This window comes from Rhipicephalus microplus, chromosome 5 (genome assembly GCF_043290135.1).
Source record: "Rhipicephalus microplus isolate Deutch F79 chromosome 5, USDA_Rmic, whole genome shotgun sequence".
In the NCBI taxonomy this organism is placed as follows: Eukaryota; Metazoa; Arthropoda; class Arachnida; order Ixodida; family Ixodidae; genus Rhipicephalus; species Rhipicephalus microplus.
The window spans coordinates 100,113,205-100,139,853 of NC_134704.1; the positions used below are offsets into that span (position 1 = coordinate 100,113,205).

At 47.7% G+C, this 26,649-nt stretch overlaps 2 protein-coding genes across 2 annotated transcripts in view; one reads left to right on the forward strand and one right to left on the reverse strand.

Moving 5' to 3' along the window:
* Nucleotides 1-26,649, reverse strand: part of LOC142817881 (uncharacterized) — a 219,502-nt gene that overhangs the window by 114,619 nt on the left and 78,234 nt on the right. The window contains exons 6-8 of the mRNA XM_075895814.1: nt 23,010-23,081; nt 19,134-19,205; nt 4,311-4,382 (exon numbers count right to left, since the gene is read on the reverse strand). Of these exons, the coding sequence (XP_075751929.1) occupies nt 4,311-4,382; nt 19,134-19,205; nt 23,010-23,081 (216 nt within the window). The remainder of the gene's footprint in view (nt 1-4,310; nt 4,383-19,133; nt 19,206-23,009; nt 23,082-26,649) is intronic.
* LOC142817882 (scoloptoxin SSD976-like) overlaps nt 1-26,649 on the forward strand; it is a 454,431-nt gene that overhangs the window by 91,206 nt on the left and 336,576 nt on the right. The gene's annotated exons all lie outside the window — the stretch shown is intronic.

Sequence of the window (26,649 nt, forward strand, 5' to 3'; positions counted from 1 at the left end):
ACTATCGCTCTGCACGGCTAGCACACAGTCACTTCGACCTCTTGGTGTCTTCACTGCCCATATATTCATTCAAGGCTCTACGTACGTCATAGAGTTTATCATCCTTTCAGTGTGCTCACATGATGTCATCTTCGGGTGGGACTTTCTCTCACCTCATAGTACCATCATCAACTTCGCACGTGCTGAAGTTCAATTTTTGCCCCTGTTTTACGAACCATTGCATGAAGCTCTTGATCGGCCGCTTAAACTCGTAGTGGGTGAAGACACCGACATTCCGCTGGCCTCTGTTGCCGTTGTCTCTGTTTGCTGCGATGACCTTAACGATGCCACTGTATTTTTTGCACCTTCTGATATTTTCATGAGCCGCAGAGTGATTCCCCTGCCTTTCGTACACTTGATGTCACTGTTTACAGAAGAAATATTTTCGTCCACAGCCCTCTTTCCACACCGCTTACAATACTTGTCGAGGAATGTCTTGGTCGAGCGAAGTACCTTGAATCTTCTTTCTTCCTTGACATGCCAGATGAATTGTGCGGTATTTACTTGACCGAACGTGTGCCCTTTCCCCTCTGGAAGTGACATCTCGAGTTCCATCGCTGATATCTAAGTGCAAAAGAACGCGCCGAACTTCTTAGCCTCCTTCATTCATTCGACGTTTTTCATTTGACGTTTTTCAGCCGCCATTAGGTCACACTTCAGAAGTGCGCCACTTCATTGACACAGGTTCGCACCAGCCTTTGCGTCGCGTCTAAGACCATACCACGTCTCTGCTGCAGAACGTCCCGTCATCAATGACCAGGTCGAAAGGATGCTATGTTGTGGCGTTATTGACCCATCACAGAGTCCTTGGGCATCTGCTGTCGTTCTAATTCGAAAGAAGGACGGATGCATTCGCTTTCGCGTTGACTACCGTCGAATAAATAGGGTGGCACGGAAAGACGTCTATCCACTACCACGTATCAACAACGCCTTTGTCAGCCTCCAAGGAACCGAATTTTTCTGTTCCTTAGATTTACGTTCTGGCTACTGGCAGGTTCCCATGGCAAAAGCTGATCGCCAGAAAACTGCGTTCATTACATCAGATGACCTGTACGATTTTAAAGTAATGCCTTTTGGGTTGCCTGATTCTCCTGCCAAAACACAGTGCATGGACACAAGTGGTCTGTGTGTACATGCTAACTCGACGACATTGTTGTTTACTTTCCCTATTTTTTACCAATCTGCATCGTCTTCAACTGGTAACGACGTGTTTAACCACCGGGCTGCAACCGAACCTCAAAAAGCTCCGCTTCGCTGCGCGAGAGCTGTCCATTTTGAGTCACATCGTCCCCAAGCATGGTGTTCCACTCAACCCTGCAAAACTTCATGCAGTCGCAGAGTTCTCTATATGTGCTACGCTCAAGTAACTGCACCGTTTCGTCGCACTATGCTCTTACTTCCGGCACTTCGTTTAAAATTTCGCTTCGATCATGTCAACACTGATCAATCTCCTACGCGGCAACGCAGCCCTTTTCTCCTGGTCTCATAAAATACGACGTCGTATTTGCCACGCTCCATAGTCTCCTTACCTCTCTTCCCAATCTTCGGCATTTCAACCCAACAGCGGCAACGGAAGTTCACACAGATACTAGCGGGGTTGATCTAGGTGTTTTCCTCGCCTAACGTAAGCCGGGATACTTCGAATGCGTCGTCGCTTACGTGAGTGGCACGCTAACTAAAGCTGAGGCCAATCCAGCATCACTGAAAAGGTGTGCTTAGCTCCTGTGTGGGCGTTTCGCAAGTTCCTTCCTTATTTCTTTGGTTGCTCTTTCGATCTGGTAGCGAACCACCATGCCCTTTCTTGGCTCGCCACATTGAAAGACACTTCTGGCCACCTAACTCGCTGGAGCATGCGAATCCAGTAGTATGACATCGGCATCATCTATCGCAGTGAACGCAAGCACTCTGATGAACCAATGACACCAGCTCCGTCGCATCTCTCGACCTTGACTCCGTTGTCAGCGAACAACACCAAGATTCGTCAATCGCTTGTTTTTTTTTACTGTCTCTCAGGATCGCCCACCACTGTGGCATTGCGATCTCTCTGACGTCAAGCTGCTTTTTTCGCCAATCGGGATCGGCTTTTACACCGACGCAACTACTCCCCTGAAAGGTCAAATGTGGCTCGTGGTTGTCCCCCGCAGCTTGCGATCACAAATATGCGCCTCCTTCAACGACCATCCGTAATGTTGCCATGCCGCAGTTTTCAAGGCATACGAACATATTCACCGTCACTCCTACTGGCACTGAATCTATTTTTTTTTCAAAAATTTGTTACTTGCTGCCCTGACAGTCAGCGTTGTACATCGCCGCCTTACGACTCAGATGGTGTGCTTCAGCAATTCCGGGCCTTGCTAAACCTTTCGATTGGGTCGGAACTAATCTCTGTGGCCCACTACCGACAACATCAGATGGCAATCGGTGGATCATAGTCGCTGTGGACACTTAAACACAATACGCTGAAACCATCGCCCTTCCAAGTTGCCACTGCGTGGGACGTAGCGTCGTCTTTAGTCCTCCGTCGCTTCATATTTCGACATGGTGCACATCGAGAACTACCCAGTGGACGAGATCGAGCCTTTCTATCAGAAGTCGTCGCAGCTCTGCTTTCCGAATGTCACGTTGCTCATCGTGAAACCACGGCATATGACCCACAGTTGAAAGGGCTCACAGAGTGATTTTACCACCCCTTTTAGTAGTTGGTATGTACAGACTTCCCTAACAAGCAACTTTCTTGAACGCATTGAAAGAGCCTCGCTCTTTACATTGTCATGGGCTGGGCATGCCCATAGCTTGGATGATGATGAAGTGCTGAGCGCAATGCGCTTGGAATGCTGCAGCGTTGTACTTACTCGCAAATATATCCTGTGCATATACTTTCTTCCCGTAACATCTTTGGTAAAAGGTGCGAGGTAGGACTCGCTGTATAGCCCCAGGAGTTGGATCTTCGCAGCGGTCGGCGTTGCTGCTATCACGATGAATCAGCAACCAACCCAGTGTGGACAACATGCGTCGGGCCCGCAGCTGATGGTTGTAATACAGCACCGTGATCTTCGTCCATCTAACGGCACAAGTGACATAGATGTCCAACACTGGCTAGTTCACGTAACTTCACGTCACAGCTGCATTTTCACCTTTTTTACCTACAGTTTTTGGTTATGACCAACCTTTCCTTATGGACGCCAAGCGCCAGTCTGACTTAGAAGTGTGGCAGCTTGGGCTAGTTGGTATGGCATGACGATAGTTATAGCGCGAGAACAAAACGACGACACAGAGACAAGAAGGACACGAAAGACACGAGCGCTCGTGTCTTTCGTGTCCTTCTTGTCTCTGTGTCGTCATTTTGTTCTCGCGCTATAACTATCGTCATGCCAGTCTGACATTCACTCATCGACGGCCTATGCTCCTGATGCTTTGGCCCGTGCCGACATCGCCCGCCAAGTCTCCCGGGACCCTTCATGTGCCTCGAAGGTTTCTCAAAGGTATGTTTAAGATCACCAGCACCGCGATGTACAGTACTCTCCGGGGTCACTGGTCTTGATTGTTATGCTGGCCCTAACCGCGTCATACGAAAGGTCACTAGAATAACCTATGAGATTGCTTCACCCCATCACACGTCAGGAGCGGCTTCAGTTTCAACCAATATAGTGCATTTCTCGAGACTTAAACTATACTACTCATGCCCCGAGGATTGATCACACCGTGACCGTGCTTCTGCCTCCAGCGGTGATGTCCCAGGCTGGGAAGACAGTCTACAGTCGTGAACTTGAACTGCAGCAGCGTTGTGTGCAACTGCTCGCAAACATATTATGGCTACACACTTTCTTCCCCGTAATAATGTGTTCCTTTGGTTCTTTAAGGCACATTACGTAAATGCAACTTCAATTACTGGGAAAACTAAACAGGGTGTATGTGTGACACTGAAATACTGATACAGGCCGCAAAACTGTTTACTGCGAGGTGTCATGCCCACAGTGGCATTAAATTGCAGCAACTGCGTACGAAACACGATTGCCAATAATTTATAACAATTATCAGCAAAACCATAAAGCAGTGCCTGTCTCCGTAACCTGGAGAATGGAAATCAGTTTCATGTTATGAATGCAAGCGTTCAATCAATTTTATTTTACAACGGCATGACTCTCACGTTAATGATCACGTGAATGAGAGTGGGGGTAAAGACACGTAAGGTAACATACAACAAATATTAGCAGTAATGCGTTTGAGTCTGCAACCAAAAAAAAAACAACTTTTATTGAAACTTGACTCACAAGTGTCGCAGGTTCTTGCTGCTCACGAAGGTGTCAGCCGCAATTTGTCGAATCCGGTTATCTCGGAGATACCTGAAAAAAAGTGACCAAAAAAGGAGAGATCGAAAGTGACCTCTAACATTGAGATGGAAACATGAAGCTGCAAAATGTTTGTATAAAAAGTGCACCACTACTATCAATTTAAACTAATCGTAAACATTCCAAAAATTGCATGTTTTCAGGCTCATTTATCTTTTACGAAATTCAATATTCACTAACAACCCTACTGACGTTCCTTCGAGAAAATTAATAAACTACCAACGTTACAAATTGTACTCCAAGAGCTCTTTGTGTTTTTTATTTACACTCACGTAAACTAAACTAACGTTCGATGACTCGATTACGGCAGTTTTTAAACTGGTGAATACCATAAGCATCGCCGAACACGTGAAGGAGGAAGCCTGGAGCACTGCAAGCTGTAATAATTAGAAAATTTTCCGATATTTTAAAGGAATGTCGTTGACGGTCGCTTCTTCTGCTTGACGAGATGTTCGAGGCCTTCGTCTTAATGTTCCTTCGATAAAAATAATAAACTACCAAACCTAAAAAATGCACTCAAAGAACATTGTGTTTTTTTGGGGGGGAGGGTGAGGGGGTATGTACGCTTCTTTAAAAAACACTAATGTTCGATCATTCCACTACTGAAGTTTTAAAACCGGAAAACACTATAAACATCTCCGAAAAAGACACGTGAAGGAGTAAGCCTGGAGTATCGCAACTTAAAATAATGAGAACATTTTCCCATTATTTCAAGGCATGCCATTGATGGTAGCTTTTGGTGCTCAAGATGGCCTCCGATGGCTTCTCCTTCTCAAAAAAAAACAACAAAAAAATAGCCTTATCTTGTGCAACATGCTTCCAATCTTCCTCGGAGCTATCAAGCAATAGCAGTAAAACTTTCGCAACAAACAAAGCCTGCAAGCTCCAAGAAACAAGGCAAAGTGTTGGTGGAAACCTTGTATATACTGGACGTCATTCTGCCTACGTCCCAAGTAATTCAGCTGTCTCGTCTCCAGACGAGTAATCCTTTGGTCGTTCCTGGAATGAGGCGCAAAACTAAGTTGATAGGCGACGGGCTGTCAGGCTAAGGCGCCGGCATGATAAAGAAATATCCGTGTGCATTGAAATGAGAATTTTACTCATTTTATGTCTCTCGTTTTTATTTGTGGCTAGGCATCACGGTAAACTAGAATGTAAGCCGGAAAGCTGGAGTGTTGTAAAGATTGAAGGAAGACGGATCGCCAAGTATTACCATGGTTACTAGTTGCGAGGAAAGGTCAACCGACGCAGCCTTCAGCAAGAAATCTCGCGGCAAGCCCCTCTTAGATTAGGCCCACAGGGCTCAAGGAAAGCGCTCTGCATCGCGTCATGTCTCATAGTATTAAAACATCATCGCGTGCGCCCTTTTCCCAATTTTTTAGTTTTTAGTGTTCTTAGGCTCTTGCTTTCACAATCTTAGGAAGCTAATAAGTATCGGCCCTTGTTTTTTCTTCTTTGTCGAGACACAAACATATTAGGCGGACTTGCTGGTAACGCTTTCGAACCAGTTGATAAGACTACTCTCAAAGCTCTCGAAGTTTCACGTGAGTCGACTTTATACGCTGAATGAAAACTTCTGTGAACCACTGCTGAGTATATCTCAAACTTGAATGATACAAAGGCAGGAGTTAATCAACTAGGAGAAGTACTTTCGCTGACTGTTTCTTTCATTTTAGAAGTATTTGTTGGTAGAACAACACAAGCGTTAATCGAAGGTCGCAGATTTGGTCCTTCCCTACGGCAAGGTATCTTTTCGCCCACCTGTCGTTCCTTACATTTAAAACACAATTACTTTTAATACCATCCCCTGTACTTTCCTTGGCATGATTGTATGTTAGGATTCATTTATTATATTATTGTGTCTGACACAGAGAACGAGTCCTTAAATGAACACTTTTTCTTTCTTCAGTCTTTCTCCTTTAGTGCGTTTTGTGGTTATTGTTTTCATTGCGTACCAGCAAGCTAAATATCTGAGCGATAAAAAAAATGTGTGCAGCGTGATAGGTGGAGTAACTAGAGTGCGGCATTACGTGCGGCATAGACGAACGCTTTCGCTTCGTTCTACTGACTACACGGACAAAACGTTCACTTGCCATGCCTTTCACTTTTTCCTTCTCTCCTCTCTTCTTTCTATCACCTTTACTTCCCCTCCTCCATCCTTAAAGGGCTAAGCCGTGCCCCTTTGATAGAAGGCAGATCATAGCGCCACTTTTATCTCTTCCTGTTTCATTACCTCTTTCTCTCCTTTTGCCGTTCGCTGTTTCTCCTCTCTGCATACCACTTCCCCGTCCGCTCGTACTTCACTCTCGACCGTTAGCTAGCTGGCCGCCTGTAAAGAACATCCGGAAATGTGTGCTCGAGGAGACGCAGCTGAGCTGCCGACGAGAACATACGCGTTTCGACAGCTCCATGAAAATCAGCTGATAGAATCGGCTCGCGCGACCCCTCCCTCCCCCCCCCCTCCAACGTTCCTGCACTGTCTGCACGCTGTTATGAATTTTGCTCTGTCGCGATGGTAGCGGTGGCGAAGAGCGGCGAGCCGTCGAGCGGGCTTCGCTGAAGCCTTAGCCCGAAGGCGAAACAGGGAGGCAATCCGTTTTGAAAACAGCAACAAAAGTAGCGTTTACTGTAGCAGGTTGTCGTTTGTACAGAGCCGGCCAGCACGACAACGTCGGCTGGGGCAAAATCCCTCTAACATGGGGCCAGCACCGCCTTAAATAGCGTTTTGGGACTCTTCTGCGAGACCAGTTCCCCGTAACGGCACAGTGGCTCGGCTGAGGAGACCAGCCATACCCGGAACTGCAAAGTGGTTCGGCGGAGGAAGCGACGTTATCCCCGGAACTGCACGGTTCTTCTGCGCGGAAAGCGGCGCTGGGAGGGGGGGGGGAGACAGTTCGTCGGAACAGGGCTCGATCTCGTTAGACGTGCTCCCGAACGAGGAACATGTCTGTGGCACAACAGCACCCCCGCCGCCAGACAATGCATCAGGAGTTTTGAGCCGTCAGCGCGGCTCGGAAGGAGGGATGCTGGTTGACCGCCGGTAGCCGTTCCGCTCTCTCCACCCGTTAAGACTTCCTTGGCCTGCGGAGGTTCACTGGAACGACGGAGTCGAACACAAAGCCGAACCACTCTGGCCAAAGCAAGCACCCTTCAAATGCTGATCAAATCGCCAGACCAGCAGAAACGAAAATGATTCCTCGAAATTAAGCTGAGCTAAAATAAATAGCATCACGAGCAATGTACCTGAGGAGCAATGCATAATGTGGACACACCTTCAGCCAAGTGTCAGTGCATGACACTGTTGAACCAAACAGAATTTTTTTTTTCAAGCGATTCTCAATTGTGATTTAGGCAGATTGGGGACGATCAAAGCTGCTGAGTTTAACTCAATTTCGCCCCGAAACTACAATTTAGATACCAAGCACTTCTGAATCACGCACATTGGCGTCACTCGCAAGCGCCAGACTGCTACACATAACAAAGTTAGTCCTCCTACAAGCTCTGACTTCAATGCGCACAGCCAATGATCATCAAAACAAGAGATAACACGCTCGATAAGGTAAGTAAATAATAATGAAAATCAAACTTGCGCGCATTAGACAGAACAAATTTAAAAGTTAACCTACACCGACGTGCAAAATAACACGCAATGCTAAACACAGAAGGTATCTTAAACAGGGGCTTTTACTATGCCTTCTCTGTTAAAATAAAGCACACTAGCCTTTGAAATATTATGAAAACAAATTTAATCGAACAAACATACTAATGTGAGCTTCTGCGATGACAAGGCAAGTGAAACTTACAAAAATTTAGAACCATTCCTTGCTCATCAGCAGACGACAAATCTAGAAAAAGTTATTCTCAAAATAAATACAAAAAATACACTCTTCGTATTAGCGAGGCGGCACTCAAGCGAATTCTGGGGAGTCGCGCACTCCCCAGCTTCTGAGGGTTGCGGTCTGGACAAAAGGACGACAAATCAACCTGTTCGCCGAACTCAGTAGTAGTGACTTTTGACCCGCAGCCGCTGGACTCGAAGAAAGGGGCATCTGCACTGCATCGTTTACGCCACCCGTTCGACCAGTTACCCTTTCGCCACGGTGGGGAACAACCGCTTGTTTTACAGCTCAAGCGCTCGCAACGTTTCCCCATTTGCTTGCATCTACGCGGCAAAGAAAAGGATGAGACCAGGCGGTGATTTCGGCATTCCAATTTCCTTGAAATTTGGTCTTTGTTGACCTGCTTCCCCCCTAATCTCCATCTCAGTGATGGTCTGAGCCTCAAACATTTCCTGCAGGGCCCTTTCGCGATCCTATGCCTAGCCCTGAACCGGGCGTATCGACTAATGACGTCATTGCCCTTAACAGTGGCTTCAGCGCACTTGGCGCCTGTCGTCTTTTCCGTGTTACGCTTTCGCCGATGCCTCCTTTTGACAGAATGGCTAGGAATGCGGGCTGTTTCGACAAACCTAATTTCAAGTGCGCTGCCTTTGACAGGCACTGCCAAGACTCTAGACTGGTTAGCTAGCCTTTCTTCGGGCCCGTTGCTAGCTGTCTCTGCTTGCGACAGAACGGGATTCCCGATGCCATCAAAGACAACAAACACGCCTAGAGAGCTTTTGATCTGTGGGGGTCTATCGCTGTCGTGGATAGCCCTAATTCTCTGGCCTTCGAAGTCGGCCTCATGCTCTCTTTGACGCGATTCATCCTGATCGCGTGCGCTGCGAAGCGGCTCCATCACCAGTGCTTTCTGATGTACCTCGGCTTCCTTAGCTATGCGATGGAATTCGGCCCCTAACTCCTCGCGGTGCACCTCAGCGTCACGCTCTCTCTGGCGCACTTCGGCGGCTTGTCCTTCACGACGGGCCTCAGCCTCCATAGCTTTTCGGCATGCCTTATCTTTACGCGCTTCTCGACGCGCTTCTAGTTCTAGCGCTCTTCGGCGAGCCTCGTTTTCACGCGCCTCCACCTCCATCGCCTTACGCCGCGCCTCATCTCGCTCTCTCTGACGCACGTTGGCGTCCTGCGCTTTGCGATGGGTCTCAATTTCTAGCGCTTTGCTGCACGCTTCAGCGCTGTACTTGTATGCTCGACTTTCACAGTCGGCAGTACTCATAGCAGCAATGTGGCGGAACAGAGCGTATTTAATCCTATCAAAGTCATGCGCTTCCTCGGCGGAAAAGCACCCCAAAACGCTTGCGACTTTGCACGGAAGCAACGTGGCAAGCTTTTCCCACCATAAGTCTCGCCCGACACCAACATCGTCGCAGACCTCTTCAAAATTAACGAGAAAAGACACGATATTCTCGTCCATTCTGAAGAGTTCAAGCCGGTATTGTGCTCGTTGCCACTTAATCGCTTCAATTTGACGATCAAGCTCTTTCATTCTGAGAGCATGCTCTCTCCTTTTCCGACTCTCTTCGGCCTTCCATTGTTCGTGCCTTTGAACTTCTTCGGCCTTCCATTGTTCGTGCCTTTGAGCTTCTTCGGCCTTCTGCTTATGCTCACAAATAAGCTCCCAAAACTCGTCAGCTTCCTCGGCCGTCACATTCTCTGCCCGCATTACCTCGAGAATCGCTTCCCTTGTTTTAGCGGACCCGGCGAAAATCCCCATGGCTCCACAAATTTCAAGGAGGTCCTGCACCAGGTACTGCTCCATCGCGATCTCGTCCCTCGTGATGCTCTACTACTGATATTCACCATACTCTAAAACTAATCTCGTGGTTTAAAGTAGGTGAATATTAAATTATAACCGCTCAAACAAAACAAAACAAAACAAAACTCTCTCCTAACATCTGCCTGTGCTACAGAGGTCTGGCGAAATGAACAGTAAACGTTGGGCACTCACCCAACCAAAGTAGCCGACGATGGTCCAACTCGTGGCTGCCGTCGAACAGTATCAGGCCTTCAGGGATCCGGTCCAACTTGCCAATGTTGAGATCCGGGGTTGCTTGTCCCAGCTTGCCGAACGATGAGAACAGGGTAGCGTATACCAGCGTATCCAAACGCTGATATCAGGTCGGTCGTCCTCGAGCTTTCAGGGGTCCGATCCGGCGTGCCAAACGTAGGGTAGCGTATCGCAGCGTAGCCAAACGCTATCACGGCGGTCGTCCTCGTGCTCAGAGATCCGATCAGACTTGCCAAACGTAGGACATCATATCCCGAAGCTGCCAACCACTGTTATGAATTTTGCTCTGTCGCGATGGTAGCGGTGGCGAAGAGCGGCGAGCCGTCGAGCAGACTTCGCTGAAGCCTTAGCCCGAAGGCGAAACAGGGAGGCAATCCGTTTTGAAAACAGCAACAAAAGTAGCGTTTACTGTAGCAGGTTGTCGTTTGTACAGAGCCGGCCAGCACGACAACGTCGGCTGGGGCAAAATCCCTCTAACATGGGGCCGGCACGGCCTTAAATAGCGTTTTGGGACTCTTCTGCGAGACCAGTTCCCCGGAACGGCACAGTGGCTCGGCTGAGGAGACCAGCCATACCCGGAACTGCAAAGTGGTTCGGCGGAGGAAGCGACGTTATCCCCGGAACTGCACGGTTCTCCTGCACGGAAAGCGGCGCTGGGAGGGGGGGGAGACAGCTCGTCGGAACAGGACTCGATCTCGTGAGACGTGCTCCCGAACGAGGAACATGTCTGTGGCACAACAACCCTAGCTCAACGCAACGACGCCCAGCTGTCCGGCCCCACCGGCTAAGAACAGACCTGCGGGACGCCCTGGACGAGGCCATGGGGTCGCCCCATGCTATCTCCTTCCGGACACCATTGACGACCTGGACTAACCACCTTGGCGCCGTTCGCTTCAACGTTGTGCCTGGGACGCTGGCCAGGACAGTTCCGGCGTCTCACCCGTTGCATCTGGTGGCGGCAACGCTCCCGCGTTATTGATGTGAACCAGTATCGAAGGCTGCAGCGGAGCTCATGACGCAGCCATCACAACTAGCCTCCACTTCAAAACGCAGTGCGAAACGCGTGGCTGACTGACAAATGAAAACAGACGATTTGTCTGCTTCTACCCCACCGGAAAGCAAGCGGCAATGTCCCTCTCCGGCAGCTGTTGCTTCGCCTGGCGCCGAGTCTAAGTACAAGGTCGTCGTAAAACCACGTGAGTGATTCGACGTATCAAAATTCTCAGATCACCTCTTTCAGTCAGCCTTCGACGCCTGTCTCGAAACCACCGCGTTTCAAGTTTTCTCTATTCACCATCCCACCAACAGCGTATCCTTATTAGTGCGTTCTCTAGCGGATGTTGACCAGCTCACCCAACTGCGAACTCTGCCAGTCACAGCTGATTGTATCGTGCAAATGAAAGCATACTTGAGTTCCGGCTCGGACCAGCGTGGGTATGTGGTTTCTGGGGTTGACCCAGGGGAATCACCAGAGGGCCTTGTTGCTTCTTTGACCTGCTCCACTCACAAGATCGTAACACCTCGTTATATGGGCCATGGACGCACATGCCTGCTCACTCTCCAAGGGCCTCGAACGCCACCAAGCCACATTACGTATTATAGATTTTTCCTGAAATTTCATCTGTACAAGCCTGGTGTGGCACACTGCTATCTGTGTTTTCGTACTGGTTACATGCGAGATTCTTGTCCCCAGCCGGCAGACACTTACATGGAGTCCTCCGAGACGTGCACGTACAAATGCGGGCTCTGCCAAACGGATGATCATGATACAACGTCGAAAGATTGTCCAGTTAAACAAAAGGCTCTCAAAGCCCATCACCGACGCAAGCGCAGCCAGCCATCAGTGACACAAGAAGAAAAGGATGCCGACATTCCGATTAGCAATCAGTTTGAACTCTTGTTCCCCTCCGAAGAGGACACACCAGCATTGGTAGAACTTGACAATGTTCGCTATGCAGCCCCCACGTACACCGACGCCATCAAGCGGGCAAAAAACGCGTTCAGCAGGCTGCGAACACGCCTAGACTGAGTTATACGTCGACAGAGGATCTGGCGAAGCTTGAACAACAGATAGCGCAGCTCCAAGTTGAAGTCATGCGCCTCGATCAATGCAGAACCCATCTCGCTCGACCCGCTGGACCAACTGCTATGCGCGGTACAGACGTGCCGTATGCTGCTTCTGTGCCTGAATCATCCTCTGCAAGCACGTCAGCTCCAGTCAAGATGACTCCGGTAGAGCTCCTCCACTTTGTTGCCCGGCAACTCCAAGAGCTTTCAAAGGTGTTGCTCGCAAACCTTCCACCACAATGACCGCTACTTCGAAAGCGACGCACCACCACTGTGTCCTGCAGTGGAACTGCCGGGGTCTTCCAAATAAAGTTGGTGAGCTTCGCTATCGCCTTGCGCTGGGGAAGCTCCCCGCTTGATGCCTGCTTCTACAAGAAGCGAATTCACTTCCAAGCATCTCTGGATTCACTGCGTATGTTTCCCCAACCATCCCTGATCAATGCTGTACCAGTGCGTTAGGACCTCCAGGCAAGGCTGCGGTGTATGTTGTGACTACATATCCTCAAATGTAAGTTCCCCTGCTGCCGTGGTGTAACCAGTGGCAAAAAGTGGTAGCTGTGCTCGTTAGATTTCCGCGTACTGACGTGATTGTGGTCTCAATTTACGTGCGTCCGTATAGTGGCAGCGCTCCTCCATTGCGTTTAGGGGGGCTGGCTCACTTGCGTCAAACCAACCCGGGGTGCCCAGTGCTAGTTGGGGAGACTTTAACGCACCTCATCAATTGTGGAGCTACCCTTCTTCCAGTTCTAGAGGCAACATCGTGCTAGACACATTTACAGACGCGCACTTTGTCCTTCTGAATGCCGCGGCCACTTCTACACGTCGATGGAATCATCCTTGTGCCCCACCCTATGCGCCGGATCTCTCGTGGTGTTCGGGCATGTGTGACGTTTCGCGGGACCTAGAACCAGACTGCTGGGGAAGTGATCACCATCCGTTGATAATCGGTTTGGCCGCATGTAACCATCATCGCCTCCGACGTCGATGCCGTACAACCAACTGGGACCTATTCTGCAAGGAACTCAATGTCTCGATTGCTGATAATCGTCTGATCCATTGCAGGTATTAACCAGAGCTGTACAAGCCACCACGCAGTCAAGCTGAGTAGAGGAGAACAGATCACATCCAAGTTTACATCTTCTGCGTGTGTGGGCAGCTCGTCGTCGTGCAGAGCCAGCCTTACACCGAGATCGGGCAGCCACTGACCTTCGTGATAACTTCAACAGATTTACCGCTGCAGCGCGTCGCTGCGAGAAGCGTCTCGCCCGGGAACGGTGGATGGACTGGTGTGTGTCACTCGGTCCATCGTCCTCAACCACCTCAATATGGCGAACGTTCTGTTCCGGGGCATAGAATTAGGCACCTGTACGCCGGACCCAGCGGTCAGTGCGTGTCTTTCTGGACACACGCCAAGCCAGTTCGCTCCAGAAATAGTTAAGGCTTTTCGCCCAGCCTACAACCAGGCCCCACCCCGATTTGACTGTCCGTGTAACCTACCTGCGGAGGTTGGCGCAAGTCCCAGTATGTCAGACATCGAAGGCATGCAAGTGCCGTACACGATGGTTGCACTCCAGGCAGCAATTGACCAGGCAAAAGTATGCAAGGCACCAGGACCAGTTGGGATCTCCTATGAAATGTTAAAAAAACATCCAGGTTGCGGCGGCTGCATTTCCGATGGAGGCGGAAATGTTGTAGGCCCGTGTGCTCAGATTTGGGTGCACGTTAAAGAACCCCAGGTGGTTCAAATTTCCGGAGCCCTCCACTACGGCGTCTCTCATAATCATATAGTGGTTTTGGGACGTTAAACCCCACATATCAATCAATCATTATGAAATGTTAAAAAACTGGGATAGCCCTGCACTGCAGTGGCTGCTGAACACGCTTAATGCCATCTGGACGACCGGATAGCTGCTTTAATGAAGGAAGCATGCCGAAGTTGCGCCGATACCAAAGCCTGGAAAGCACTCGAGAAACCTCTCTAATCTTCGGATGACTGTTCTAACCTGTACGTTGTGAAAGCTTTTTGAACACATGTTGGCGTCGCACATCTCCTGGTGGCTGTGAAAACACGCCTGTTACCATCCGGCCTAGATATGCTTTCGACCGCATCTGAGCACGGATGATGGCCTAGATCATTTGACGTCCATGGTGCTTATGGGAAAAATATTAAAGCAGCATTCGAACGCTTCTCGCCACGAACGTTCCTAAGGCCTACGACAACGTCAGCCGCTGTTCAATCATTTGCATAATGCAATGGCTTCGACTTCCGCCTCACGTCTGCGACTCTGTGGTGTATTTTCTGGCACACCGTACCTTCTGCATCCGAGTAGGCAAAGAATGAACAGGACACTTTGTAATGAAGCTGGTTGTACCGCAGGGCTCGGTGCTCGCCCCGATATTCTTCAATCTTGCCCTGTTGCCCCTCGCGGGGCAACTAGCACGCATTCCAGGTGCCTTCTTCCTTTTGTATGCGGATGATTTGACTGTCTGGACACTAAATCAAGACCTGCAACACCAGCAGGAGGCACTCCAGAATGCTCTGGACAAGGTGTCGGACTGGTGTGCGTGCATAGAACTGACACTATTTGCTACGAAGACTGCATTCATGTCTATCACCTACAGACGAGGTCACCATCGCCACCTGCAGACGCCAATTTGTTTGAGCCTAATTGCCACACCCTCACTCGTGTATCCACAATCCGTGTGCTCGGGGTCGAACTGGGCGCACCTGCCTCCGCGAATGCGTAGGTTCGCTCTGTTCATCGGAAGAGTGCTAATACCCTCCATATCATTAGTCGCATCTCTCAAAAGACCGGAGGTGCCTGTTCTCGAATGGCCCGTATTTTGGTGTGATCAATCCAACAACCTCGGCTCGGTTATCAAGCTCAGTTTCAATGACTGACATTGAGAGACTGGGACTTGCTCGAAACCGCCAACCGAGATTCCATGAGGGCGATTACGTGCCCTTCTCGTATCGCGACCCTCCAGGCGGAAGTGCAGCTCGACACCCTCGACGAAATTGTGCACCCGCGTTGAGTCCTTCACTACCTAAAGAGTCAAGATGTTCCAGCAGCTCTAGCTAACCACTCTAATACAATGCTGCCGCAGCCTGACGCACCTTTGGCAGAATTTTCACCATGGCTCAAGGCACAGGCCAGTGATAACCAAGCACTGACCCGCCTGCGACAATCCTTCGGACAAGCGGTATGGGTAGACGCATCTATTGATAACTGCGTTCTACAGCCAGTCTTGTATGCCCCACGCTACCTGAAATTCAACATATCTGCTATTACATAACAGAGGCATCGTTACGATCCGTATTAACGGAGCTCACTGCGATACGCGACGGGTTAACAGTAATGCTATCCAAAATGGATTCTTTGTCACACGATAAATTGCCTGTATATACGGACTCCAAGCAGGCAGTTCGAGAGTGGCGAAGAGCGACCAGCTCCCTCGATATAGCCTCTGATATACACCGACTGATTCACTCGTGTGCCTGTCCTGTCCGCGTATTGTGGACCCGCCGGTCTACACCGGCTCACTTGGAAGCAGATGCCGCTTGCCATCCAGCGGCTGTCTAACACCCGCTGCCTCTACTTCGTTTGGACCCGAAGGACAGCTTGCTCGTGCACAAAGAAACCCTTCAGTGCTCCACGCTTGCACTCATTCCTCCGCGTGGATCAGACCATCCCGGTGGCTTGACTCGCCGAGAGGAGGTTGCTGCGCTCAGGAGGATTCGTGTGGGCGCCGCCTTGACTCCTGCAATCCGGGCTACATGAACACCCGGTGCACAGCATCTGCCAACGACATGCTCATTCTGAGTGGCCCCGGCCACAGAGGCAACGCTTGATCACCTATTGGGAACCTTCACCAGGCTCGCTCTCGCGACCTACGCGGCCTTCACCACCACCCCGGCCAACCACCTGACTTGACGCACTGGACGCATGGTCCACTGCATCGACCACTCCTGGCCTTTTTACAGGAAACAGAACTTTTTCTTTTAAATGCAAAGCATTTTTTACTGAACTTCGGCGACCTTGAGCGTATCTATCTATCTATCTATCTATCTATCTATCTATCTATCTATCTATCTATCTATCTATCTATCTATCTATCTATCTATCTATCTATCTATCTATCTATCTATCTATCTATCTATCTATCATCAATCTAGCCGCCTACGACTTTTAGCTCTCCTGGCCGTTTTGATAATGGTATCGATACCAAACTTGGTATGGCAAAACATGACTGAATGCAGAACATATTCGACTAGTCATAACATGAAAATCATGACATATATGTCGTTAATGTCAAGATTTACATATTATAGTCCTGTAGCTCTTGCGGTCGTTTCTTTCACATGGCATGTTGCAAAACTGGTATAGTATGACATGATTGCAAGGCGAACACAAGTGACAGACCATAACATAAAAATCATCATATGCGTGTCATGTAACAACATGACTACGTGTCACGCTCATAATGCGCTCGCGGCCGTTTTGCTAGCTTCGCTTATATCAAATTTGGTATTACGGGACGTGAATGGATGACGAAGGTATGATACTGGTGCAAACATGATCAAGATGAGATGCGTGTCATGTAACAACATAACTACATGCTACGCTCATGATGCGCTCGTGGTCATTTCGCTAGCTTCACATGTATCAAATTTGGTATTACGTGACGCCAATGGATGACAAAAGTATGTGACTAACGCAAACATAATAATTTTGAGATGCGTGTCTTGTGAGAACGTGACTACATGCCAAGGTTGAGGCGCCAATACATTTTGACATGACGCGGTGCGCGTGCTCGCCGGCGTTGCCACTCCAGGCGCCGGTCCTGCCATATACTCGCAGGTGCGTGCCACGCTGTGTTGCTTTAACGCATGTGCGTTTCAGCGCGTGCGGCGTCCCTCCGTCAGGAAAAGAGGGAGACGCAGTGTTGTGTGGGTAACGCATCGGCATAGAGTAATGTTACTCTACGGCATCGGCGCGAAATGCAGCATGTCGCATTTCGCACCAGTTGCCGTCGGGCCGCGCCGACGGACGCTGGTCGCGCCTGGCATTACACTATAGAGTGCTCGCGTTTTGCTAACGTAGCGCCACTGTGCCTAGCGTGCGCGCGCGTGAACGCTACAGTGGAATATATTGGACCCTTCATGATGTGCTCGAGGGCGGTTTGCTAGCTCCACATATACTGAATTTGGTGTTACGTGACGTGAATAGATGACGAAGGTAAACTAGACATCAAAACATGATTATCAAGACACCGAAGTCATGTACGGCATCATCTACTTCCACCCCGTAACTTTGTGCTGATTTTAACATGACATATCAAAATTTCTCATTCATGCTTCGCATATCATCGATTCCCACTGTAAGTGGGATCTGCCAATTTTTTATTCAACCGGTGCCGTAGGGCGTACTGGCGCCAATAAAAAAAAGGGTGCTTGAGACGCCGCTTTGAAACGCCAACGACAAGCCGAGAACGCTGTTTGTTTTGGTCACTTCATTGCATTTTTAAAAAGCTAGCTACTGGAGCTGAAAACGCATACCGCGTTTCTCGCGACAGAAAAACACCACGCGTGGCTGCACGGGTCAAGGAAAAAAAACATTATTCTTCTAAGGCTGGGCTCTGACGTGAGAAACGCCGTTATGAGCGCCATGCATGCAATGCATTCGCATTTCCTCACGATTCCTTTCGGGAAGTTGGGGGCATTTTGTTTCACTAATAAGTAGAATGATCGCTGGCAATTTCGTCTCACCCCTTTTACTTAGATGCTGCGCTCTCTCGGAATTGCATGTTTAAACCGGAAACAACTATCTTTTTAATTGAAATCCTATTACGCACTGTGAAATCTAAGAATCAATTGAGCAGCTTTTATGCTCATGAACGAATTCGGGTACAGCTGTGTGCACCGAATAATGAAGTATACTATCAGCGAACCATATGTTCGCTTTCGCAGCACACTTAAAACGTGTCATTTGTTGATTGAGATAAGTGTAGGGCACTGCTTTCAAATTCAAATGCCGCTATGGGATGTTTCTGTATCTTTATAACTTTTAAAAAATCAGGAAGAAACGCTAGCACTCTAGAGCTAAGTGGTCCCAAATGTTTCGCCATTATAGCCCATTTCCTGAATACTCGCTATAATAGCCAGCTCGCGTTTAGATTTTAGTAGTCTACACTTGACGACATTATTAAAAAAAGTAAATGGCCGCGTGGTAGGGAAACATATTGGTAATTACCGTAAGTTTCCTTAATGAACTAAAAGCACAACTAACTTGCTCACCTTTCAGTTAAAAGTGAAAATTTGCGCTTAGATTACTCAACTTTCTGATGCACAGTGAGTTTCAATAGATGAGCTATTTGAAGCTTTCACCAAAGACAAGTTCGAGCCATACTAATATTCCTAATAATCGGCATTATTCATAATGGGCATATAGGTTCATGAGAACAAAATAACACTACCCGCACTGCTTACTTCATACATATTTGAACATGAGCCGCAAACAGGCTGTTCAGTCTATGTTCCTCTGAAGATTTTCTCCTTTCGCCATGCAATCGGCTTTTTTTCTATTATTTATTATTGAAGTGCACGTCGTTTAGAGGATTTCTTGGTGTTTACGGTGTCAACTTAAACAGAATATAAAAACTAACACTATATATTTCAATATGTATGTCACTAAAGCAGAACTGACTTGTTCGTTTACAAAATATTCACACATTCTTGTTTTCGAACCACATTCGATAAAAGTGACTCACACATTTTTCAGCATGGGAAGGTTCCCAAAGACGTCTTCATCCAAGTTGATGACCTCAGATGAAGACAGCACACTGCAAGGAAATGCGACTATGTTGAATCAAGAGATGACACATAGCAAATTGGTGCATTATTCTTACCTTCTTAATTCGAAAGCGAATATCAGTGCAGTACTCATGGACTGAAACTAAACATGAAGTTGTCTGGTGCAGTGACTGATATGCGCAATAGCTGGAAATAACCACGCCATGTCGCAAAGAATACGGTCGCTAAATATAATGTTGGCTCTAATCTACCTGTTCAAGTCAAAATTACGGTGGTACAATTCCAACTGGTGACAGTAGAAACTAAAGTGTTTGTGTTACTTTGCCCTTAATATTCCCGTTTTAATACGGCATTACTGTATATAGCCTCATACGACGAACCAAATTAAATTAAACACGATATTTGTAAAAGAAACGAAAAAGTAAGATCACTACACACGCTCAATTTGAGTTTATGATTACCAGTGTGTTATGTATGGCTGATAGGGAGCGTATGAGGTCATCCCCTGGAACAGTCTATTAGCCCCGAGAACGAACACTGGCATTACTGCAAGCGTCACGGCAAGGACACTACCTCTCCGCCGTCGCTTCTCTTGTCTTTCGGGGGCCGCCGCGTACTCGCTCTTTAGTGATACGTTGGTGATTACTTCGCAATTGCGTGGAGTAAATCTCAATATACAAAGTGAAAGGTTTCGTAACTAGTGAAAGTAATCGAAGCTGCAAAAGGCTTTCATCACTTAGCTTAGGATCGCCAGACTCCCGTTCAAACAGAAGATTTACTGTGAAATTGTTTTTGTTTTTGTTACGTACACCGAGAAATAGGAAAATATGCCAAGTGGTTGTAACGTGGTTACTACTAGGCGTACACTCTGAGATGAGAACATACACATTCCAAAGTATCAGAAGTTAAATTAGGATGCTTTCAATTCATTGAATACATTCTGCTTCACCGTGCAAGTTGCGCCTGCGTTTGCTAGTAATCTAAATGCATTGGCGCAATTGCGCTTTCTCAAGCAGAAGACCTTACATGAATCTGCTTGTCATAAGCATGAACTTGACATATTCGGAAAATAAACGATAATGTACCGAAGCACGTGCAATCATTTTGGAAGTGTTGGTATATGTCCGCTTACTTCACATTACGTGTTTCTTCTCAACGGTCGCCAAACATTGTGTAGTCGTATATCCTGATTTGCGTTTACTACTGGGGTGATCCACCACCACGTCCCAAACAGTATTAAAAACTTCATGTGGGAGGATTGCGCTGATAGCAACCATTCCAACACAAACGCCAGAAAGTCGAAATGAACTCTTTCGATGGCACAGTCAGTGACGTGGCCCAAGTAATAATTGAACCAGCTTCGCTTCAATAAGGTGACGACTAGTCTCTTACATCATGTCCACGCACAGGTAATCAACTGCTAGGAAAAATCAATTACGAGGTGGCTATCGAAACTGATAGTTACGAGTGAGATAACAACGTTGCTACGATTCTGCACGAAGACAGAATCTAACGGCAATAAGAATTTCTGCACATAACAAAAATAAATTTCGTGAAATGAAAGTTTAAAACTATCGCGAGAGAAACTTGAAACTAAACAACATGTTGAGTGAGCAAGTACACGAGAAAAACAGATAAAACAGCGGCGATGGTATTCTAGGGCAAGCGCATTCGAGATACTTTGCAAGACTCGATAATGCTCGTGAGCGCGGAGCTTGTCACACCAGCGAGAGCACTGTCTTTAGATACGTTGATTCCTCTGTTACAAATAACTCTGTTGGAGGAGAAACCCTCAAATTTCCTATACGAATCACCCATGAACAGCTCAACCTCATAATGTAAACATTGTGCCTTGCGTCTTAAAAACACGTGATTATGTGCCAATGAGTTCGGTGTCTCTAAGCAGAAGTGTGTTCCTGCTTTTCACAACTATCGGAGTTCGGCTGAGTGGGCAGGAATTAAATCTGTTATTGGGGTTAGCAAGGCGACACAGACCTCTTCACCACTTTCCCATTGCCTACGGCCACGCGCATGATTGTGCAGAAGCAAAAGTAGACATTTGTTGTTTTATCAGCCGCATTACCGATTCTGTTTTCGTCATTCATCTGGAGCTTCAGACGAGCAGAAGTGAGCGAGAACAGCGGAACAGCGCACGAATCGACCGCGTCATTATGTAGGTGCGCGGCGGTGGGCATGGAAGTGCCAGATTTATTTGTGACGTCACACAGGCTTGCCACCAGGAGGCACCACTTCAACTTCTTAGGGCTAATAGTAGGTTACAGTTGAAGAATAAATGTAAGCTGCTCCCACAGGGGTTACTGTCCCTACTATAGGAACAACTTGCATAATTATTTTCCTTACTTTCATTCGGTTATTTACGTTACGTCAGGCAGATTTTACGCATTTAGGGCATATCACATGCCTATACAGGCTCCTTTGCTAGTGCTTAGTCGCACAAGCTTAGTTCTTGGCCAATCGCATGAAAAAAGTCTAACTTCATTGCTCCACCTAAAATATCGTTTCAACAATAAACGAGAAACTTTTTATTTTTAATGAACGTAGTGTTTCCATTACCAGCGAAAATGTACTCATGGTTGGAACGGAAATCGCCAATCATTGCTCTCTCAGACAGATGCATAAGAAGCATGCTACAGTACTGGAAGTGGAGCTTGTATATTTAAAAACGATATTCTTTCTTGGGATACTTTCTCCCGTATTCAGAAACGCTGCTTCACTTGAACTTGACTTGCCACTGACTTCAATGTAGCACTAACTCGTTTCGAACTCACTGTCTTTAGGCGGTGCCAAGGCCACCAACCCACCGACGCGTTCCAAACGCGCTGCATTGAAGGCGGATTCAAGTCAAGTTGAAGTCAAGAAGCGTTTATCAATACGTGGTTTATACGCGAAAATTTCGGTCTGTCTACACCTGTGTCTATTGGTCCACTGTTCTGTTTCTCATCCCAAAACGGCTCAAACTGAACATCTGCCGTTCCCACCAACACTTCTCTGGTCTCTGTCTTCATACTTGTGCGTATTATTGATTGAAAAGCAAATGTTGCACATATATGAGGCAGAACATCAACACGCCACGGACTATACTGTGGCGTGTTTCTTGATACTACAAAAGGCATACGTAAGTATTTTTTAACACCGTAGCTTTTACTACGCTGCGCTGACAATATAATGCTATGTCGAAAAGGCAGGCGGAAGAGTATCGTCGTTCAACGACTCTGCAGTGAACCTTGCAGATAAGGGGCCAATGTTTTTTTTTCTTAGGTTTAACTGAATATAGCTATAATCTTAATAAATGCAACTCTACGACAAAAACTGGTCAAAATACATGTAGCTAGTTTGCGTCCGTTCTCTCATTCAGCCAGGAATGTACCTAGCGATTCACAAAGCATGTTGCTTGAGTTCTTAGAATGTTTGTCATGTTTGTAATAATTTACCACTGACCGCTTAACTGTGCAGATACTCAACTACCACCAACATCCTACCAGCTGAGCGCGCGAATATCTTTATTACTTAGCCTCAAAGACATGCCTATTGTGCCGAGAATTCTACCAATGATGGCTGAACATCAAGCGACACGATATACATGTCTCGTCTGAACTATTCCTCACTGTACGACTCACAATAATAACTATTTCAACATTTTCCACCTATAACAGTTGGCCTGTGTCATGTGTATTCGTGGTAAGATGCCACCCAGAGTTCACGCGGCACTCTCCATGCTATCTGCAAACGAGGTTGCATATTATGCCGTAACGTTAATGAACACGCCGACGAACATTACGCTCATGTGGAAGTGGGCTGCCCGGTAGACTTACAGTATGGTTAGTTGAGGCATCAGCGGGAAGTCACTCTTCTGTAGCTTGGAGAAATGGTTCCCAGAGATGTCCCTGGGAAAAGAAGGCAGGATGGAACGAATAGCATTTTACTACCGCTCACTCTATTCATTGCTTTGTCTTCATTGTCTCAAAGCTCAATTTAACGTGAAGAAACCACCATATGATTACGAGAGATGCCGTAGTGGAAGGCTCCGGAAATGCCGGTCACCTAAGGCTCTTTAACGTGCACCCTATGCTGAGCACACGGGCCTAGAGCAATTTCGCCTCGAAATGCAGCCGCTGCAGCTGGGATTCGATCCCGCGACCGGTGGGTTAGCAGCCGAGTGCCTTAGCCACTAGGCCAGTGCGGCGTCCTATTTAAAAGCTGATGAAATAGCTGCGAAGAGAGCAGCTCATGGATTGCAAGAAGAATAATACTAATCATAGTACCAATAATGAAAACGTTATATTTTTCTAATGCTGTAAGTTCAGATAGAAAGGCAAAAGATAAAAACGTGAGGCAAGTATAGCAGCATTGTAGGTAGCTCTGCTTTTATATGCGCATATTTAAACGAAATGAGTTATGAAATATCAGTGAACTCAGTTTGTAGGTGTCTGTGCATTCTAAGAGAAACAGGGCATGCAAACACGGACACACGGTGGAAGTCCGGACAACACGAGCACCTGCTAATGACTCCAGAAGCACACAAAAGGCGGGAGATATAGAAGTCACGAAAGCCCATGTGCGCACGTCCATGCAATATAGCAGAACCCATCAATCTAGCACGTGGCGCTCTACATGACAGATAACTGTCAAGGCATTTGATTTTATATTTATTCAAATTGACTGAACGTTGTCTCATGCATGCACTACAGCTATTATCGATGTGTCAATGCTTAAGTATTCAGACGCGTTGCTTCATTCTTCTTCCGGCGCAAAACTTCACATTCTTCGAATCTTGACGTGCACATAAACTCATGAGAGTTGTTAGTAGGCTTCTCCAGTTTTAAGTATGTGTTTCTAAAATAGACGCAAGAAATGCGAAGCATTTCTTTACGTACAGCAAGCACGTTTATGTCTATCTATCTATCTATCTATCTATCTATCTATCTATCTATCTATCTATCTATCTATTTATCTATCTATCTATCTATCTATCTATCTATCTATCTATCTATTTATCTATCTATCTATCTATCTATCTATCTATCTATCTATCTATCCATGTACCCACATCCTGGTGCTCTTATGTAACCGCCTTAACTTGGAGTACACCAAACCAATGTCATTAAGGTGGGGGGGTAGGGGAGTGGTAAGATGCGTTTGCGAATTCGACGCACTTGTCACGACATAACTAATGCCCCAATGTCGTCGTACACGTCATCACATTTCCAAAAAAAAAAACTGGCACATACTCAGGAACAGATAGTCCTAACCTGTCCGCCACGTCTTTGCCAGACATGGGAGTGGCTCGCTGCGTGCAAGTTCACGCCCCGCCAGACCTAAATAAAGTTTTTCCTACCCATACCCATGCTCGGGGTCGGGTATGTGCTACATGGTATGCCGGTATATGCCGCAGTTAATAGACATTTTATGTCGACCCAGGAACGGCGAGAACAGAAATGGGTAACTCTAACGATTGACCGTTAAAAAATCACAGCATATCTACGAGGTGATTGATGACGAGTGGGGCGAAGCTCTCCATAGGAAGGTTAATCACCCTAATCGATCATCAAGCCAAGGGCGTGAGAGACACTGTGTGCGGTATACAGATAAACTTTCATTGTTGTTGAAGAAGAAGGACGGATTGTGGCGTTCCTTGAATAAGACGAATGGACTGACGGACCGAAGGACGGAAGAAAGGAAGGACGCACGGACGCACGGACAGCCACTTGGATGGACGGTCAGAAAGACATATGGACGAATGAACGAACGTACGTATGGACAAATGGATGAACGCACGCGTTGACGGATGGATGGACGGATGGATGGACAGATAGACGCACCTTTATAATTGGCCAATGACTGTTGAAGCTCTTCTGGCATGTTGTCGACAAAGAATATTGCAGCTGAAGGCGACCAAAGAGCTGCTGAAGTTTTTGGCGGCGAAGCTCCTTAAAGGGCCCCTAAGCCACCTCCAATATTTTCCCAAACATTTCAAGTAAACAAGCGCGTTGCATGCCGAATGCCGTCACGATCAACGATGCCGCACGCCCCAGTGCTACAGGTAGCGGGCGCGTCACAATTTCGCAAAAAAAACTATGGCTTCTTCTTTCCGGTCCCCGCCATTCCAGCCACTGACATGCGCGACATCACCAGTGAAACTCAATGACGTTACCACTTCCGATGCTTGTGATTAACCGAACGACAACCGACGACTCCAGGTCACTCGGAAAACACTGTTTGCGCGCACCTTGCTGTTCTTGGTCGTGCGGCCCGTAACGCAACAAAGGGTCCATACCGGCACGATTCGTAAGTCATGGGCCGGCACGACAGCAACAGCGGTTAGTCAAAAATCACTGCACCCAAATGACACACACAATACCGTTGACGGCGAGCTCGGTCGTTGGAGGGGGGGATCGCGGCAACCGGAAGTAGACGCTGTCTCATACAGTGTGTCAGCAGTGACGTATGTCACGTGAGATGAGGAGGGGAACTCAGCTGACTAAGCGAGGAGGGGCCAAGCGGTTTTGTAAAGGGTAGCGTAGGAAAGAGGGAAAAAAGCGATCGTCGCGTTTCGATCATCAAACGCGTGTAACTCCTCGGATATCCCGTCCCAGCACTTGAGATTGAAAGCTGTCCCACGCCCCTATCGCCTGCGATACGTAAAATACTAAGTGTTCATCCCTTACCACGTAACATGCACACCCACCATGACAAGGGCCGGCGCGAATCCCACGTACGATACCTCAGCCGTATGCTCGAAGACATCCCGGAATCGCGTACTTTTTACACGGACACAGCCCGAACTCGCGAAGGTTACACCTCGGTAGTGTTAGATTCATGATGAAACAAGCGCAAAAATACACACACTCAGCGAGGACACAGACAAGCGCCACCAACACGCCCAACTGGCAGTCATCCTAAGTGTTAGATGGCACCAATTGCCTGCAGGACTGGGCTGCAATGCGTGGGACACATGACGTTCACGGCGAAATTCTTGGAGTTGATCTCGCGATACAATACGCTATCCGTGTTCACAGTGAGGTCTACATATTGACAGACTCGCAACAGGCATGTCAGGTCTTCCTATCAGGGCATGGCATCCCAAGAAAGGCCCACCAAATTCTCAATCAAATGCCACTAACAGAGTCTAAGAGTACGTTTCGCATCTACTAACTCTGGACTCCTGGTCATGCCTGTCTGCCAGGCAACGAACGCGCACACGCTGTTGCCCGCGAAATTTCCCTCTGGGCGGCCCGGCAAGACGAGACGACCATTGCGGAGTGAGGGGATCCTCTTCCCTTTTACAAAGACATTTTTCGTCACTACAGGAAAGTCCATCGCCCTCAGAGCGCCCCACCGCCATCTTTCTCACGAGAGGAGGCAGTAGCGTTACGCCAGCTACAGGCTAAAACATTTCCCAATCTAGTATCGCTTCATAAAGTCTACCCGCAGTGCTATGCAGACCGTTGCCCT